Consider the following 19460-nt stretch of genomic DNA (forward strand, 5'->3'; position numbering starts at 1 on the left):
TGGAGCGGCACTTACATCTTTAAATTGCACCTTTCATCTGCTCGGGGCCCCAAAACGCCTCACAAACCCTGCGGAACAGAATCACAGGGTTTGTTGGGAGGGGCCGGGGGGTGGGCGGAGCCAACAATTTCAGGCTAGGCCCTGGCGAACCGTCGTGTAAGGTCGTGTGAAAAATAGACGTGTGCTGTCGATGGACTATTTGGCCATTTTAAGTGTTGAATGTGTGAAGAATTAATATTTTTATTGGAATTTCATTTTTTGAGTGAGTTTTAAAAAGTGCAAAAAAGATAAGATAAGATAAAAATAACATATTTTGCACCTTATTTTAATCTCAAAATTTAAATAGGAAAAAAATGATAAGTCACCAAGCTTTTTATCATCATAAAAAATCAATTTAAATAGCCAATTTAAAAAAATAAATAGAAATTGAAAAAAAGAAAAGAAAAATATTTTTCCCTCTATTTTTATGTTTTATTCATGCAATCAGGACTGTCTCACATAAATAAAAATTCAATTAAAAAAGCCAATTTAAAAAAAAGAAAAGAAAAAAAACCCTTTAATTTAAAAAAAGTCAATATAAAAAAAAAACTTTAATTTAATTAATTAAAAAATCTTTTTTTCCCTCTATTTGTATATTTTATTCATGCAATCAGGGATGTCTTACATAAATAAAAATTCCAGTAAAAAAGCCAATTAAAAAAAGTCAAAAAAAATAAAATAATTTAAAAATCATTTTCCCTCTCTATTTGTATATTTTATTCATGCAATCAGGACGGTCCCACATGAATCAATTTAAAATATTTATATTTTTAAAAAATTAATCTGCTCCCACCCTCTTTTTCGGATTTAAAAAAAAAATGCAAATGTACTATTCCGAGGCTAAAAATGAGTTTAGGTCAGCAACGTCGCAATGCGTGTGGGCGTGGCGTGGCGTGGCGTGGGCTAGTGGCGTGATGGGTGAGGGAGGATGGGCGGAGTTTAGGAAAGGTGTGACTGTACTTGCTTTCCTTACTTGAGTCCTCCGGCGGGGACGCTGTGACACTTTTTGTGCTCCAGCAGCTGCTCGGGCGTCTTCAGGAACTTGTGGCACACGTCGCACTCGAACATGCGGGCGATCAGGTGGATCTGCAGGTGGCGCTCGTACATGCTGCGCGTCTTGCACACAAACGTGCAGAACACGCACTCGAAGCCTGGCCACAAAGAAACGGGACGACAAAGTGGACGTCAATTAAGGAGGAGCTTTTTCGTCAAGTGGAATAAATTTCAGTCTGGAGTCTAAGACTTGTTTTGAGAATCACAAAAAACAAAGTCTAAATTCTAAGACTTGTTTTGAGAATCCCGAAAAACAAAATATAAAAATTCTAAGACTCGTTTTAAGAATACCGGGGAAAAAAAGTCTGGATTCTAAGACTTGTTTTGAGAATCCCGAAAAACTAAGTCGAAATTCTAAGACTCGTTTTGACAATTCTGAAAAAAGTCTGAATTCTAAGACTCGTTTTGAGAATCCCGAAAAACAAAATATAAAAATTCTAAGACTCGTTTTGAGAATCCTGAAAACCAAAATCTAAATTCTAAGACTCGATTTGAGAATACCGGGGAAAAAAGTCTGGATTATAAGACTCGTTTTGAGAATCCCGAAAACCAAAATCTGAATTCTAAGACTGGTTTCGAGAATCCCGAAAAACAAAGTCTGAATTCTAAGACTCGTTTTGAGAATCCCGAAAAATAAAGTCTAAATTCTAAGACTCGTTTTGACAATTCTGAAAAAAACAAAGTCTAAATTCTAAGACTCGTCTTGACAATTCTGAAAAAAAGTCTGGATTCTAAGACTCGTTTTGAGAATCCCGAAAACCAAAATCTAAATTCTAAGACTCGTTTTGACAATTCCGAAAAACAAAATCTAAATTCTACGACTTGTTTTGAGAATCCCAAAATCCAAAGTCTAAACATTAAGACCAGTTTTCAGAATTATTCTTCCCCATCTCAATACTTTTGAGAATTATTTTTCCCCATCTCAATACTTTGGAAGTTTATTATTGTGAAAAGGAAGAATTGTCTTCCCTAATATCCGTACCTTTTTCTGACTTGTCTTCCGAGCCGGAGTGGCTCCCGGAGCTGGATTGGCTGCCGGCCGAGGAGGGCGGGGCCAGCAGACCCTTGAGTTCTTCGGCCTCCGAGCTGTTGAGCGAGTCGCTGAGCGCCGACAGCGACGACGACGTGCTCTTGGTCTCGCTCAGGGGACTCCGCGAGCTCAGGCCTGGAAAGACAACCGGGTTCGAAATTCCAGGGATTACTGACTACCACTCGGTAACGTTAAAAAATAAAAAATAAGGTCGCAAATCGCGGGCGGCACGTACCGGCGTGTCCGGCGCCGACGTGGTTCTTCATGTCGCCCTCGTCCACGCAGACAAAGTCGCAGGTGGCGCAGCAGAGCGAGAACATCCACTGGTCCTTGTCCACGTGGAGCGACATGTGGCCCACAAAGTGAGCGTTCAACTCCGTCCGGAAGCCGCAAACGTGGCAGCTGCCCACAAAAGACAAAAGACACGTCAAACCGGTCAGCAAAATTATTCTAATACAGACTTTTGAACAAAGTGAATATTTGCAAATATCATTGGTAAATATGATAGTTGTTTTTTTAAGATACAGTGTTAACCGTTGACAATGCAATTTTTTTAGCCTGTTATTAGTAAATATTTTCTCAGCTTATTTAAAAATATTCGTATTTTTTTCCTACATTCAAATCACCTCTTAATTGATTATATTAAGTTAAGAAATGCTACACATGATCTTTTGGCCTCTTAATATTAAATATTATTTATTTTTTTCATTTCAACAAATAATATGGCGTTTTGTTTGACCCCAATCACCTGTAGTAGTAGGCGGAGCTCTTGCGCTCGCCGTTGTCGGCACCCGCCACGGCGGTGACGATCTGCTCGGCGTCGGTGGTGACCAGCTTGACGGAGTGGATGCTCAGGTGCTGATTGAGGTTGGCCTTGCATTTGGCGGCGTACGGGCAAAGGTGGCACTTGTACTTCCTCTCCTCTGCCGCAAAACAAAAAGCACAAAGTCCATTTTCAGGTTCCATATGCAAAGAACTCTTCCGACATACAAAAACAAGATCCAAGTGACCAAATCCCCCAAAGTAAAACCTACATTTACTGAGGCCATTATTTTATTTTGAAATTGTCACGGTAGCGTAGCGTTCTGCTTGACAATTTTGCTGGCTTCCCGACAGCAACTCTCCGTGTTTTTTTTTTTGTGTGTTTTTTGTGTTTGTTAGTTTTTTGTGGGTTTTGGGTTTTTTGTGTTTTGTATTTTTTGTTAGTTTTTTGAGTTTTTTGTGGGGTTTTTGTGTGTTTCTTTGTGTGTTTCTTTGTGTTTTTTATGTGTTTTGTGTATTTTTTTTAGGTGTTTTGTATATTTTTTGTGTATTTTTTTGTGTTTTTTGTGTGGGGTTGTGTGGTTTTTGTGTGTTTTTTGTGAGTTTTTTTGTGGGTTTTTTGTGGGTGTTTTTGGTAAGTTTTTTTTGTTTTGTTTTTTGGTGTTTTGGTTTTGTTTTGTTTTAGTCAAATTTAAACACTGATCAGTTTTTGAAGGAGGGGAAAGCATTCTTTTTCTGTCGCCAACCAATAAGCGACATTTTATTAATATGGAGGAACGCATCATTTCATTGTGGCAAATCTAAGAGCGGATCTGCACAGGACTAAATTGCAACCCGCAAATTGGACGTGCCCCGAGGACAGGAAGCCGGCAACCTTCATGTCGGCGAGGAGAGCAAAAAGAGCGGCGAGTGACATATGCCCCAGCTTCTGCTCTCTGTAGTGCGGCCAAGCTGTTGGCGGCCAATGTGCTCAGATGGCCATCGCCATCGCGAGGGTGAGATGAGAGCGGGACATTTTCCCACATTTTCCACACAAGTGTCCATTTCGCCGCTCGGCGTCCGGCCTGCTTAAATTTAAGCCCCTTAAAAAAACGTGTTTGGCTTTTTGAAATGTCCCGCTTCTAACTTGGAAAGCAAATGCCGATTTGCATAGAACACAAATGTGTAATACTTCACTCGGCCACCAAACGGATTTTCGTATTTCCCTGGTGAGAGTCAACACGCTTTGTAATCTCGTTAAAAGAAGGCTAATCTAATCTACCACGTACCATTAAGTACTTCAACCAGCTGCCCTCTGGAAGGCGCTACCGAGCCATAACAGCCAAAACAAACAGAGTCAAGGACAGTTTCTTCCCATACTCAACTGGATTTCTGCACCTAGGACCTAATCAAGACTTATTATTATTAATACTACTACTTGTATTACTTGATTTATTACTACTACTTATTTATTAGGTTGACCACTTATTTATCTATCACTATTTATTGATGATTTATTTATCATTACTATATATTGATCATCTATGTTTGTTTCAGTGGTCGACCGTCAGGCCTAAAAAAGATATCTGAATCATAGACTAATGTTAATTATGTTTTGTCCATGAATTCCTAAATAATTTTTCAGTTGTACGAGGTTATTATTGATACTTTTTTATATGTGTCGCAGCAGCAGTAAAGGTTTAATAGCTATAAAATAGTTTTTGAGGGTTGGATTGATTCTGACATTGCACTGAAGACGTCGGTTTGAAATTCACGGCCCGCCACTGATTTGTTTGTTGTTGAGTTGTGGTGAAAGGTCGAAATCTCATTATACTGACAATAAAAAAACATTCAATTGAATTGGTCTACAAGTCAATGTATCTTTTAGTTTCCAGAGATTTTGGTGACGCCGGTGGATACAAGCGGTATTTTTGGGGACAGGTTACCTGTGTGTAGCGCCAGGTGTCGCGATAGCGTCTGCTGTCTCCCGAAGACTTTACCGCAGACGGGACACGGGAACAGCTGGTCGTTGAGCCGCCAGCGGGCGATGCCGTTGCCCGTTTCGCCGTGGTCCTTTTCCGAATCTGCCCAAAAAAGACGGACTTAATTCACTGGTGAGAAACTTTTGGGGGGAGGCTTAAGGGCAGATGGGGTGCCGTTGGCGGACCTTTTGATAGGTCTGAGCCTATTAAAGGGTTAGCTTCAACTAATTGGCTTCATTTAACAGAGCGGCAACAGATACGAGAGTTTACTTCACATTGTCGGAATTTCACGCTCATAATATTAAAAATATTTCATCTATTTGAGCATGGCTGTAAAATATAAGAGAATCAGATGCAACATTTATGAAGATATATATATATATATTTTTTTTTTTTAAACCAATTTTCTGGTCTATTTCATTCTAATTTTCTCCAACAAAATTGTCATGTATTTTTCTCCTGACTTTAGCAAATATTGTTGTAATATTTGAGTATTTTTCCAATATTTTTGCCCAATAACTAAGTTTTTCTGAATATTTTTGCTCTTTATCTGAATTTTTCATTTTCTTGCATTAGAACATTTTTCTAAATAGAAACAAAATGAACAATTAACATTTTTTTCCTCTGATATTTGTCTATTTTGATGTCATATCTTCCCAATTTTTTTTTAATCTAATCTTCAAAAAACGACATTCAATTTTTCTTTTTGATTTTTATACTATGGCAAACATTGTCTTTACTCATTTAACATTTTTATTATATTTTATTTTTTTGTATAATAGTTTTTTTCTGAACACTTTCCATCTCATTTATGCCTCACTTTTAAAAAACCTGCCACATTTCTTTATTTTTCTAATATTACTACCTATAAAAAAACTTGCGCATTTTCAATTATCATATTCTATTTGAAAAAAAACCCTACATTTACATTTTACCTATTATTTGTGTATTTTAACATCATTTTTTTGCACTCCAACCTCATTAAAATGATACTAACCATATAAACAAACCGCTGAACGACAACGATTTCCCTTTCTTATTTCGTCCAATCCGAGCCACTTCCTGCCCGATATTTGTATTTCTGCGACGGCAGGAAAATCCTTAAGACCCGCGGTGGCGGCGAGGCGTAAACGTACGAGTGGAGGAAGCGCACGGAGAGCAGATAACGATTAAAAGACGAGTTCAAGGGAGTCACGGCGCTGGGTTCAAACGCGCCAGGGAAAAATGCCAGCGTATTAGGGGGTGCTGGCTCGAATTAACTGGCGGCCACTCTTTGACACCCAGGAGCCAATCCCATTTCCATTAACCGGCAAAGGGACAGGTAAAGCCGACGCGGGTTAATTAACCCGCGGCCACCGAAGGGGAGGGAGGGAGGTTCGGTCGGGGACGCCCCCGGGCTCTCGTCCTGTCTCTCTTCCCCAGTTTTTACCGTGAAAAGGCGGGCGGGTGGAGGAGCCGGCCTCGGCGGGGGAGGAGCTTTTGGAGCGCGAGTTGAAGGGTGATTGTCCGAAGCACTCGTCCAAGAAGGGACTGCAAAAGAGGCCCGTGTGTCAGACGGGGGAGGGGCGAGATTGACGGACGGATGGACGGACCGGTTTTCGACGGCGAGGCTCACCTGTGGAGTCCCGCCATGTTGCCGTCCTTGTGGTGGTTGGCTTTGCTCACTTTTTCTGGAAAAGAGAAATAGGCAATGCCCATTGGGCCGTTAAAAAAATCGTTATGCTAGCTCATTGACGTTAGCGGCGATTGTGATGATTTGGGACCATAACGGAATTGTCCGGGTGCCCAGTCGAGTCCGTGTTACCCGATTTTGGGTCCTAATCTGGTAGCAATATTTTAAAATATTAGATTAGATAACTTTATTCATCCCGTATTCGGGAAAAAATTATTTAACTCAAACCCTTTCTTATCCACGACTTACAAATACGACAAACGTGATTATCATATTTTTTGGACTATAAGTCTCACTTGAGTATAAGTCGCACTAGCCCAAAAAAGAAAAATAACATAAAAGTTGCATTTTGGGGGAATTTCGTCTGATAAAAAGAAACCCGTCTTTGGGTATACCAGTGGTGGGCCGTGAATTTCAAACCGACACCTTCAGTGCTATGTCTGAATCAATCCAACCCTCAAAAACTATTGTATGGCTATAAAACCTTTACTGCTGCGGCGACACATATAAAAAAGTATCAATAATAACCTAGTACAACTGAAATATTATTTAGGAATTCATGGACAAAACATAATAAGGCCTTGCAGGCCCTGACGGTCCACCACTGGGGTAAACAGTTTATATATATATATATATATATATATATATATATATATATATATATATATATATATATATATATATATATATATGTATGTGTGTATATATATACATATTTCAGCAAGGTGATTAAATGTTGGGGTAATGGGTCAAAGGTCACAGAGGTCAAATAAGGAATTTTGCCATGACATCACTGATTGGCCTATTTAACTTATATAATTGATATTATATATATACATATTTTAGCAACACACTTAATTTTTTTTTAAATGTATGTATGTATTTATTTAAGTATTTTTTTTTATCTATTAACTTTTTTATGACCTATCTATTTATGTCTAAAATGTCTTTTCCTGTGTCTGTATTCTCACCCTCTTGCTACCGTGACCATGAAATTTCTCGAATACGGGATGAATAAAGTTATCCAATCCAATATTGTATGAATAATTCAACACTTAAGTGGTACTGTAGTATAAATCGCACTAGCAGCCAAAATCGACAAAAAAAACTGCTACTTATAGTCCGTAAAATACGCCACTTTTCGTTCTCAATTGCTAACGTTTCAAACTAGGAAGGGAATGGACGCCTGTCGCCAACCTCCCCGTCCTAAACATCGGGGAAGGAGAAGAAGCAGCCACTTTGGAGGAGGGGGAGGAGCCTCTCCCGAGCGTCCGAGCTTCCCCGCGGCGTTGACGGCGACTGCTCATCGCACAGCGGCGCCGGCCTCCCCGCGCCATTTTAGTCCCTCCTTTGTGGCGGTGGTGGCGGTACGCCTAGCTCCGGAAATTCCCCCCCGCCCCCGACGCCTCGCCTGCCTACCCCGCCCCGCTTTTATCACACGGCTCGCCAAGGACAGAGGTCTCTTTTCACGTTGCCATGGCGATGCCGCACGAGAGAAACGTAAAGGCGGCGGACGGAAAGCGTGTGCGGCAGAGTGCGCTTCAGCTAGCGTGTCTGCAAACGAGAGTGGAGGGAGACGGAATGAGGGGGGGGGACGCCGCCACGGATACGTGGGTACAGTATGTACTCGATGGGTCGGGGGGGGGCACCATTCATCGACGACTGTTTAGACATTTGGATCGTTCCGAGAAGTCATTTCCCAAACATTCAATGGACAGAATGTTCCAAGAAAACCAGAGTGCACATTCAGCCTAAGCAGCCAAATTCAAAGCATTGCAGAAGTACCCACATGCCACAAAATGTCGTCAATTTCTTGTCTTTCCTCGTGTCGACTTACCCTCCAAATTTGAGTTAAATAGGCCAATCGGTGATGATGTTATGGCAAAATTGCTTATTTGACCTCTGTGACCTTTGACCCCATGACCCCAACATTTAATCAGCGCATTCATTTGATTTTGGAAGGTGAATTCTGACTTCTGTAGGTTTCAACTACTGGTGCGGTTTGATAAATACATCAATAAAAAGTGTTTGAAAAGAAAAAGTCCAATAAAAAAATAACAAAATTATTGGTTTTTAATGTATATACAGCTGGACCTTTATGGATGATTAAAATATGATTTAATTCAGTAAATATTATGCACAAGACTACAATACAAATGGTGGTACAGGTAGTCCACTTTGAGAACCAGTAAAACCAGTCCAATTATTTTTCCCATATTTTTTTCCAGTCAATATTTCAATCTTGAAATGAATTTGTCTTACATTTATATATAGGAAATTAATTATATTACAATAACATAACTATCTTTTAAATATTCTTTTAATTCCTTTTTTTCTTATTAAATAAAAAGTATTATCGGGCTACTGTCGTCCGCAATGGACACATATTAATAGCTATTAGTGTTTTTTTTTTTTAATGAGAAGACCCACCTGACAATTTGAAGAGGAGCTCGGAGGCCATTTTGACCGAGATGTCCTGCGAGAAGAGGTCCTTCTGGGGGCGCGCCAGAGGCTCCGGGAGCTCCGTCTTCTCGCGCGCCCCCAAAGTGCCCAAAGCCAGCAGGTGAGGAGGAACGGCGGACGGGGCGGCGGCGGCTGGCGCCGCTTCGGCGGGGGCCGGGTCCACTTCCATGGGCTCACATTTTACCTTCACCTTCTGGAAGAGGCCATCTTTGTTGTTCTCTGCGACAAAAGGACACCATTGTTCATCTCACAACGTCAATAGTCGCGAACGCTAGCTAAACTAGCACGGACAAAACTTCTCATTCAAAAACAGCAATGTAGTGAACCCGCGATATTCGAGGGATTACTATATACCCTTTAACAGGGATTTGGGGGTTAGGGGGTGTGGCTACAGCTGGGCCCATGTGTAAAAAGCCACTATCACTATGAAAAGTCCATTTCTTGGTTACACCAAACGAACAGATTGGACGTCTATACCCGTCGACGGCATCCTACGAATTCAAAGTCTCCTCTTGCGACGCACCACCTGGTAACAACATTCCTATCGGATGCCACATTTCGCAACGCCGCTATTTTTAGCGCGCCCACCGGGTGTCACCTTTGGCGTTCGACGTCGCGGTCAGCGTAAACATCGACGGCGAGCGTTTAGCCAGTTGGCCCCGCCCCCTTGAGACGAAGGCGTGACCCGGCGGCGGCCTTTTGCCCTCATAAACGCACAGCGCCGCGCTAAACGGCTCAGCCAGAGTGTTTGGACTGCTCGGCGGATTTCCGTCTTTTTAAGCTTTAATTCCACTCATTCACCCTCGGGAAAATCTCACGCCGGATCACGTTTGATGTCTTTGCGCCGATAGGATTGACAGGTGGAAAAGCCGCCGGTTTTAATTCCGAGGATCCCGTTTCTGTCGCGCATTTTCATGACAATTTGGGGAGTTGAATTTGGGGGCAAACAGATTGCGACAGTTAAACGGGGGTAATAAATATGGGAGGTTTTTTTTTTAATTAGGGCATTTTATGCGGGTTTGGGGTGCCCTGATTGGGTGTTGGAATAGTTGCTCCATTGTTTTGGGCGGGAGAAAATGGGGTTTTTAGTACAAATATTACAAAGATTTTGTTTGGCAAAGAAAGGAATTGAGAGATTATGTGAAAGAGGAAAATTACCTAATTAAAATAAAGTGCTTTTGAAACAACTAATAAAAAGCATATATGTTTTAGAGCAGATTTTTGGGGGTCATAAAAATGGCTCCTATTTAAATCAAATAAATCGTCAGTTTAGAACTAGTGACAAAAATAAACTGCATTTAAACTAACTTAGCTTTTGAGTAATTTAAAAAATATCTAATAAAAATAATAAATAAATAGTAGACTCAAAATATGTTCCACTTAATTTAGACAATAATGTTACAAAAATGTGTGTTTTTTACGCCCAAGTCTCCCAAAAAGCTTGTTTGTTCTAAAAATTAAAAAAGAAAAAAATGCCAAAAGTGAACTAAAAGTACTAAATATAATATTTTGATTACATGATGACCAAAAAAGAAAGTCACTTGACTAAAATGGCAAATATCTCCTACTTATAGTCAAAAAACACATAGTAAATAATTAGTTCATATATTTAAATCCCATTATACTTGTATAATGACAATAAAATTCAAATATGTTAGCTCTTTCTGGGAAAAAAAAGAATACAAAATTACCCTCCCAAAAATGTGATTTATAATCCAATGCATCTCATCTATATATATAAAAAAATATATTTACTGTTCATTCTTTGGCTTGTGCGGCTTAAATTCCAAAAGATACGATAACCGCCAAATTATTCTTGGCCAGAAATGTCCTAAATCATACAAACCCATTGACAAAACCACACATTATCCTAAACAATTCCGTCAAAACCCCCCAAAACAACCAACCAATCAAAACCATGATATTTTCTTTACCCACATTTTGTTACTCTTGACAAAACCAGCCTTTTTGGCAGTTAATAAAAGTCTGGGTGTCACTTTGATGGGAGGGCAGGACAACAATCGTGGACTAGGACAACCATCATAACCCCCCCACAATCCCCCCTAATCCCTTAATCAGGTGCCGGTGTTGCTCTCAAAGGGGGGGGCCTTGTTTGGTAAGCTTTAAGGGGGTCCCGGGGGGTCAACGAGGGGACGCTTGAGCAAGCCACACCGGATCGCCGACCTTAACGACTAAAAGGGTGGGGGGAACCCACGCGCTAAATGTCACGGCCGTGAACTTGAACTCCCACGCCTGGCCGACACAAACATGTTTACCGGCGTTACCCGGAGATGGCGAGGGGAGGCGAGGCGTGGGTGGGTGGGTCGGTTGCCATCTACTGGAGAGCACCTGGCCAAAGTCTACTTGTCACCACATAAAATGGGAATTATACGGACGGCCGCTTTCATTACCCAGAAAGCCCTCTTTTTGCCTACGCATGCGTGTTGTGCGTTTCCCGGTCGAAACTCGTCTGAATAAATCGTTCAGTGCTCGTAGATATAGTAGTTATACACGAAAGAGATGTGGGCGAAACTAAAAAATAATAATAAAAAAACACCCCTCACTTTGTCCACGCATCACATTCCACAAACATTATCCACAAAAAACAACAACAACAAAAACCAACCATTTTCTCCCTTAAAACTAAGTGAAAAAACCCTGGGGTTGTTTGGTGTTTTCACGCGATAAGCTCTTGACTCCTGGTGTCAACAACAATTCCCTCAAGTGCGGCGAGCGCGCGTCTAACTGGAGTCGCTGGCCGCAACTCGGAAAAAAAAAACGCGTTTCGGCGTGGGAGTCCGCGGGAAAAAAAAAAAAAACAACAACACCAGAAAAAGAACACCTGGAGGATGACTCCATTCAAAATGACAACCACTACTTCTTGGTTTTCCCCCCGCCCTGGCCGCATTTTTTTCCGCCTCCCCCGACCGACGTCTTCCTCCGATCTGACGAGGGGGGGGATGAAGAGTTCACGGCGCTTCAAACGGGGTCGCGTGTCACGTGGGAGCCCGCGGACTTCTGGCGCGTCTGCGGCGGCTAGCGTCCATCGACAAACGACGGTAAGCAGAAGTCGCTAAATGAGGTCGAGGGCATGGGTAAGGGGGGCAAAGGGGGTGAGGGAGCGGCGATGGGGGCACGGCGAGGACAGCCGCCCGAAGCCGGGCGCGGCTTTCGCCATGGCAGATTACACCATTGTTGTCCTTTTACGTGGTTTGGCGATCACGTCGCGCCGAATCTGTGTGCCGCCGTCAAAGTCAAGCGTCTGTTATCTACTCAAAAGGTGCTACGGAATGATAAACTGGTATGCCAGATTGATTATTCCATATATTTACGATGAATATATAATACAGAGTGGGACCTCTTCTTACAAATGTATACACATACAAAATATTCAAGTTACAAAATGCCTCAATGGGTACATTGGGTCTCTGGATGCAAAGGAATTTCAAGCTAATTCTGGAACATTCAAACTTCCCTGAAACGTAAATATACTTTCGGTATTTAATTTTGAAATTGGCATGATAGTCAATGTCAACTTGCTGGCCTCGCATTGGCTAGGAGCAAGCTGCATCTACATCAGGGGTCACCAAACTACGGCCCGCGGGCCGTATCCGGCCCGCCGGCACATTTGGACCGGCCCTCTGAACAATACCAGAGACGCTATCGGATTTTTTTTTTTTTTTTTTTTGGGGGGGGGGATGCGGCCCGCCGGCACATTTGGACCGGCCCTCTGAACAATACCAGAGACGCTATCGAATTTTTTTTCCTATTTGGCCTTGAAGACTGGGACGTTTTAATCTTGTGTTTGGTTCATTGCACCCCTGCTGAGCCCACAAATCATCCCAGTGAAGCGGGGCTTCGCATTGCTTCTTTGGTGACACGCGCGGGGAGAGTGTTTCCCTTTGATGCATGCGGGCACGTCCACCGTTGCATGCACGAGCAGTGTTACCGAGACATCTGGACGATCGCAGGTGAGGGCGAAGCCCTGGGACCATCGCGGACTATTCAAGCATATTAAAACTGCAACCTGTTTGAGAACGGAATAATGGCGAAAAAGTTAGGTGAGAGAAAAATTGATTCAGAATGCAGGGTATTTAACCTGGAGTGGACAAACGATTATTTTTTTGTTCAATGCAAAGAAAAGGCTGTTTGTCTCATTTGTCAAGAGACGGTGGCGGTATTCAAAGAATACAATCTTTGCCGACACTATGAATCCCGTCACAAAGACAAGTACGATAGATTGCAAGGCCAAATACGAGCAGACAAACTCTCAAAGCGAAAAAGTGGACTACTATCTCAGCAGAACCAGGCATCCGTTCGGGCCAGCTTTTGGGTTGCTAAATTGATAGCAAGCAGCGGTAAGCCTTTCACTGATGGAGAGTTTGTTAAGAAATGTATGGATAGTGTCGCGGAGGAGGTGTGTCCCGAGAAGAAAGATGCATTTAATGCCGTAAGTCTGTCAGTGAGTACAATGACCAGATGCGTTGAAGAAATCGGGAGTAATGTATATGCCCAGCTGCACCCCTGGAAAGGGTTATTTAGTTATGTGTGGCTTTCTGGAAAACAATGAAAAAAAATTAAGCTCCCCTACGATCGTCACACTTTTTCTGTTACAAACTGACACCGGCCCCCCATCAGAGAAGGGAAAAGTTATGTGGCCCTCACAAGAAAAAGTTTGGGGACCCCTGCTATACATGGTCGTATTTTTAGAAAAAAAGCCTGACTATACTATGTCGTTTTTTAATTTAAAAAAAGCCTTACTATACTGTCGTTTTTTTTAAGAAAAAAGCCTTACTATAATTTGTTGTTTTTTTAAAGAAAAAAGCCTTACTTGGTCGTATTTTTGATACATACGTACATTTGATTTGATTTGATATAAAGGCGTAGCATCCCATAAGACTAGGCTTTCGTTTCAAACTATTCCACAAAATGTAGGTTTTCCTAAAGAGCAAGCTTTCCACAATACTAGTGTCCTACAAGTGCAATCAGTGGATTGCCGTCAGGTGCTTCTTGCAGCCCAACCCCCGTTGCTTCAACTGAGTCCGACCGAGTCTGTGCTGGATGTTTCGAAAAAAAAATGCTGGCCCAACCCACAGCGGCCCTCGAGGACCCCTGTTGCAGACTCTCCAAGCCAGTCCAAGTATTTTTTCTGGACCTATTGTAAACGTTGGCCATCAAAATGCAGACTTTTGACCATTTTGACTCATTTAAGAGCACCTTTGTTGAATATTTCACCCATTTCATTATATGCAGCGGTGTATGATGACACTAAAGGCTTTTGATTTGATGTAAAGGCATAGCATCCCATAAAACTAAGCTTTCATTTCAAACTATTCCACAAAATGTAGGTTTTCATAAAGAGCAAAGCTTTCCACAATACTAGTGTCCTACAAGTGCAATCAGTGGATCGGCGTCAGGTGCTTCTTGCAGCCCAACCCCCGTTGCTTCAACTGAGTCCGACCGAGTCTGTGCTGGATGTTTCGGAACAAAATGCTGGCCCAACCCACAGCGGCCCTCGAGGACCCCTGTTGCAGACTCTCCAAGCCAGTCCAAGTCTTTTTCTGGACCTATTGTAAATGTTGGCCATCACAATGCAGACTTTTGACCATTTTGACTCATTTAAGAGCACCTTTGTTGAATGATATTTTACCCATTTCATTATATGCAGCGGTGTATGATGACACTAAAGGCTTTTGATTTGATGTAAAGGCATAGCATCCCATAAAACTAAGCTTTCATTACAAACTATTCCACAAAATGTAGGTTTTCATAAAGAGCAAGCTTTCCACAATACTAGTGTCCTACCAGTGCAATCAGTGGATTGCCGTCAGGTGCTTCTCTTGCCCAACCCCCGTTGCTTCTACAAACCCTTTGCCCACCCCCCAGCTAATTGGTGACGGCGAGGAGGTGATCGTTACGATCCGTCCCAAAAAATGGCAAATGAAAAAGCACTATGTAAACGCTAAACGATTATCCCAGCCGGGAAGAAAAATATCATGGAACATTTCAGGATGAATACTTTTAGAGTAACCTCTTACAAAAAAAACAACAACAATCGCCTCCGCCAAGGACCTTTTTCAATTTAACTTTACATGACAGATCTCCAATCCATACATATTGCGGACATACGGTTAAATAAATGGTCAGGGAAAAATGTATGATGACGCAGAAATTATTTTTTTTGCCTTGACGGAGACACTGGCGGCGATTGTTAAACAACTTTAAAATTGTTTCAAGGGAAAAAAAGCCTGGCCCCCCATCAGAGAAGGGAAAAGTTATGTGGCCCTCACAGGAAAAAGTTTGGGGACCCCTGATCTACATGATGATTTTTTTTAACATCATTTCGTCATGGAGATGCCGTTTCCTGCATTTCCCAAAGTTTCCAAACCCTAATTTAAAATAAATGTGGGCGTCAAGGGCAAAACCAACATAAGTCCACCACCTTTGACAGATAAATGAAATCGCCCTTCATTTCCTAATCATCGATCATTGAAATCCTCCCATAGAAAAGTACTTCCAAAGATCCACAACTGTCAAGAGGTCTCACTCCCTATCCTAAAATTTAACACGAGCCAATTTCCAAATCATCGATAATTGAAATCCTACCATAGAAAAGTCCTTCCAAAGATCCACAATTGTCAAGAGGTCTCACTCCCTATCCTTGAATTTAACACGAGCCAATAAAATGTCTCGTATCTGATTGTTCCAGTCTTTTGTATTCAAACAGCAGACCGACCGGCTTTGAATTTTCCCACTGCCGACGCAATACCCTCAAAAAGGCGGCGGGCGCGACGTGTGATTTCACACCTACGGCGTCATCGCGGCTGTTGCCCGCGTCGATGGCGCTCGCCCCCGGACGCCGACGGTACCCCCCCCCCCCCCCCCCCACTCCTCGCCACGCCGCCGTCCATCTGTTGGCTCGCTTTTAGCCACCGGCGCCGGGGACTACTTAGCCCGGCGTAATTAGCCCCTCGATACCGTCCGCCTGTTTTGTCTCCTTTAACAGATGTGGGGGAGGGGGCGGGGCTCGCTTTGCGTGACCGCCCCATGTTTGATAAAAGGAGCGAAAACGGCGCGAGGGACGCGGGGAGAAGAATGACCTAGTTTAAAATTTCAAAAAAAGGGATGATGCAACGCAGGTTAGCGCACCGTGCGCAGTGATGATGATGACAACGCGGGTGGCGTCCATTTCTCGCACGCCGAGAAGACACTTTAGCGCACTTTTATCCCAGTGGTGGCCCACCGCATCACTTTGTCCAGCCCGCAAAGGTAAATCGTGCATGTCGACTTAGTGTTTTATGTTAAAATACCAATGAAGATTATAAATATATAGATTTTTTTTGGTGTCACTCCCCTTTTTAATAGAAAAATATCAAATAAATGCAGTCTCCAAAAATCTAATATATATATTTTTGGGTCAAAAAAAAAACATAAAAAGCATTTGAAATGTTTTTTATTTTTTTTAAAGACCAAGAGAAATAAACCTTTAGAAGGAAAAATGTAAATAAGCTTAAATTTCCACCCCAGAAAAAAAGAGAATAATAATAATAGGATTTGGACAAATGTCAATTCATTAAATCGTTTTTTTTTGGCAGACCTACACGGAAAATGCCCCAATCAACTCCGAGCATGACTTCGACACCCCCACTTTGAGCGCGTTCCGGTCGGGATTTGCACATTCTACACGGCACCCCCCGCCGACCTTTGAGGAACGGACGCCCTTGAACCCCGTGACTGTAATCGCATGTGACTGCGAACGCGGCGACCTTTCTCCTAGTCCTCAGCCATACCCCTCCCCCACCCCGGGGTCACTCTAGGGTCCAGATCTTGTCAAGGCTGTCACTCTCCACAATGGTCTCCATCCACCCGGGCCGTCGCCGTGGCAACCGCAGGCACCGTGCTCCGAGGACGGTCGGCTGAGCGTTTTTGTCGTTTTTTTCCTCCGCTCGCCCGAGTCCATCCGGCGACGCTTGCCTCGTGATTTTAACGCCTTAACGGGTACTCGTTTACATCGTTGGCTGCCACTGACAACGCTACACGTCCAATCCTTTGTGAGTGTGTCTCATTTCTGGATATAACTGCCATCCCAAAATAGTTGTGCCCAAAAAAAATGTGTCATTTAGTCATCTTTAGCTAGTGGCTAACGTCACACGACAATCTCTAAAGAAGGATAACGTTAGCCGCTAACACTAGCGGCTACCGTGATGCAACGAATTCTACAGGATGATAGCGCTCGCGGCTAACGTCGTATAATGATCTCTAATGGATGCTTATGTTAACATCCAATAAAATACTACAAGTCTAATCCCTTCTGGGTATAACTGACATCCCAAAATGGTTGCGCCCAAAACATGTGTCATTTGGTCATCATTAGCTAGCGGCTAACGTCACACGACGACCTCTAAAGAACGATAACATTAGCCGATAACATTAGCCGATAACATTAGCCGATAACATTAGCCGATAACATTAGCCGATAACATTAGCCAATAACGTTAGCCAATAACGTTAGCCAATAACGTTAGCCGATAATGTTAGCCGCTAACAGTAGCGGCTACCACGATGCAACAAATTCTACAGGATGCTAGCGTTCGCGGCTAACGTCGTATAATGATCTCCAATGGATACTAATGTTAACATCTAATAAAATACTACACGTCCAATCCATTGTGAGCGTGTCTGATTTCGGGGTATAACTGACATCCTAAAATAGTAGCGCCCGAAAGATATCATTTAATCATCATTAGCTAGCGGCTAACGCCGCACAACGACCTCGAATGAACGATATCGTTAGCCGATAACGCTCGCCACTAACACGATCGGCTACCATGACGCGACAAATTCTACAGGACGATAGCGCTCGTGGCTAACGTCGTGTAATGATCTCTAATGGATGCTAGCGTTAATAGCTAATGAAATACTGGAATAGATTTAAATAAGTTACACCATTAGAAACAGTTCGATACATACTGTTGTCGGACAACAATTTCTGCTGGATGATAGCGTTAGCATGAGTCCAAAATTAGACGTCTACCGTCGTCGATACAGACGCCTCTCGTTTCCTGTCCCTTCTCGTCGATCCCGCAGTTCATGGCAAAGACGTCGCCCGGCCCAAACATTTGTATTTGATGGTCCCGTTTGCCGAATATCAACTTAACTGTGAACTTTGCTCGGTTGGCACGCCGTTGACATTTTGAAATTGGCCGAGAGTCACTCGGCCGCCGGCGGCGGCGACTGACAAACAAGGCACTCCAAGCACGACTGGCATTCGCCGTTCAATTTGGACAAAAACAAAGAGCGGGGGCGCCGTTTAGCGACGACATGGGCCAAATCACTTTGCACAATTACCGACTGACTACTCTTGGGCAAAGTCCAGCTTGACTTTAAATCATATTTTCAATTTCTAATTGTTGTCCTCATCGATTCATTATATCGGTCATCGATGAATCGACTCACATACGAATCACCAACAATCATCGATTTTTATTGTTTTTTGTTGGAGAACTTGTTAAGACCCTGACGGACGTACGTCCCTTCTTAAAGGGACAACGCATGTACATACAAACTCTTCTTCTACACTCACACGTCAGCTCAGTGAAAGTGCTCATGGCCATTGCTGCCTTTTATTCATGCGTAGACCGTCTTGTTTTACCTTGTTTTGGCGCCGGTCTTTTGGTCGCCCGTTGTCGAGGTCGGGGCGACCAAAAGACCGGCGACCAATCGACCGACCGCACACGATATTTACATTTTTGTTCTCTTTGTAAACCTAGTTATCGTTCATCTTTTTGAATGAGTTAATACGGCTTTGTTTAGATTTTTGGGGGCCCTTTGAATTTCGACATGACACCACCGCGAACGGTCGCCCCGGGCGCGTACGGAGCCTTACCTGAAAGTTTGATGAGCAACTCGGACGCCACTTTGACGTTGATGTCTTGGCTGAGCAAGCTGTTGGCCGCCGAGGGGCTCCCTTCTCTGGTTTTCAGGGACCCCGTCAGCTCGTCCGGGCAGAAGGTCCCGGGGAAGCTGGGTGGGATTTGACAGCGGGAGGCGGGCCTGGGACTGGACTCTTCCTCCGTTTTGGGTTCTTCCTTCAGGTGGAAGGGGGACTTCAACGCTTCCCTCTGATTGGCCGCTGTGGAACAGAGAAAAATTTGTCTTTGAGAACCAAGCAAAATGAAACTAAAAAGTGGAGACCGCCATTTTCTACCATTTGCTCGCTGTGGCTATTTTGAGGGGATCATACAGTCTGGGATTTTAAAAAATACATATAGAGTACTACACAATATGTTTATATATATAAACTAGTGGGGGGAAAAAGACTGCATTATTTTTAAATCTACCATGAGGTTTATTGAAGAAAAAAAGTCATAAAGTACCTTTTTATACCATATCATTATAATGACACTCAAGAAACTAACTTTGCAGAACAAAATGGATGATAAAAGGGTAAAAAAAGAAAAAAATCACAATAAAGAGAGTT

General features: G+C 42.8%; 1 protein-coding gene across 3 annotated transcripts in view; it reads right to left on the reverse strand.

The window, feature by feature from the left end:
- znf827 (zinc finger protein 827) overlaps nucleotides 1-19460 on the reverse strand; it is a 59428-nt gene that overhangs the window by 3482 nt on the left and 36486 nt on the right. Inside the window, exons 5-14 of one of the 3 annotated variants that reach the window (XR_013300853.1) lie at nucleotides 18867-19112; nucleotides 8948-9199; nucleotides 6461-6515; nucleotides 6275-6375; nucleotides 4810-4947; nucleotides 2871-3045; nucleotides 2358-2524; nucleotides 2075-2257; nucleotides 1004-1190; nucleotides 16-68 (exon numbers count right to left, since the gene is read on the reverse strand). Coding sequence is in view for 2 of the 3 variants with exons in the window: in XM_077604439.1 (XP_077460565.1) it covers nucleotides 20-68; nucleotides 1013-1190; nucleotides 2075-2257; nucleotides 2358-2524; nucleotides 2871-3045; nucleotides 4810-4947; nucleotides 6275-6375; nucleotides 6461-6515; nucleotides 8948-9199; nucleotides 18867-19112 (1544 nt within the window). In the remaining variant the exon portion in view is untranslated. The remainder of the gene's footprint in view (nucleotides 1-15; nucleotides 69-1003; nucleotides 1191-2074; nucleotides 2258-2357; nucleotides 2525-2870; nucleotides 3046-4809; nucleotides 4948-6274; nucleotides 6376-6460; nucleotides 6516-8947; nucleotides 9200-18866; nucleotides 19113-19460) is intronic. The other 2 variants (XM_077604439.1, XM_077604438.1) reach the window with 2 other exon arrangements.

Source organism: Stigmatopora argus, chromosome 7 (genome assembly GCF_051989625.1).
Source record: "Stigmatopora argus isolate UIUO_Sarg chromosome 7, RoL_Sarg_1.0, whole genome shotgun sequence".
NCBI lineage: Eukaryota > Metazoa > Chordata > Actinopteri > Syngnathiformes > Syngnathidae > Stigmatopora > Stigmatopora argus.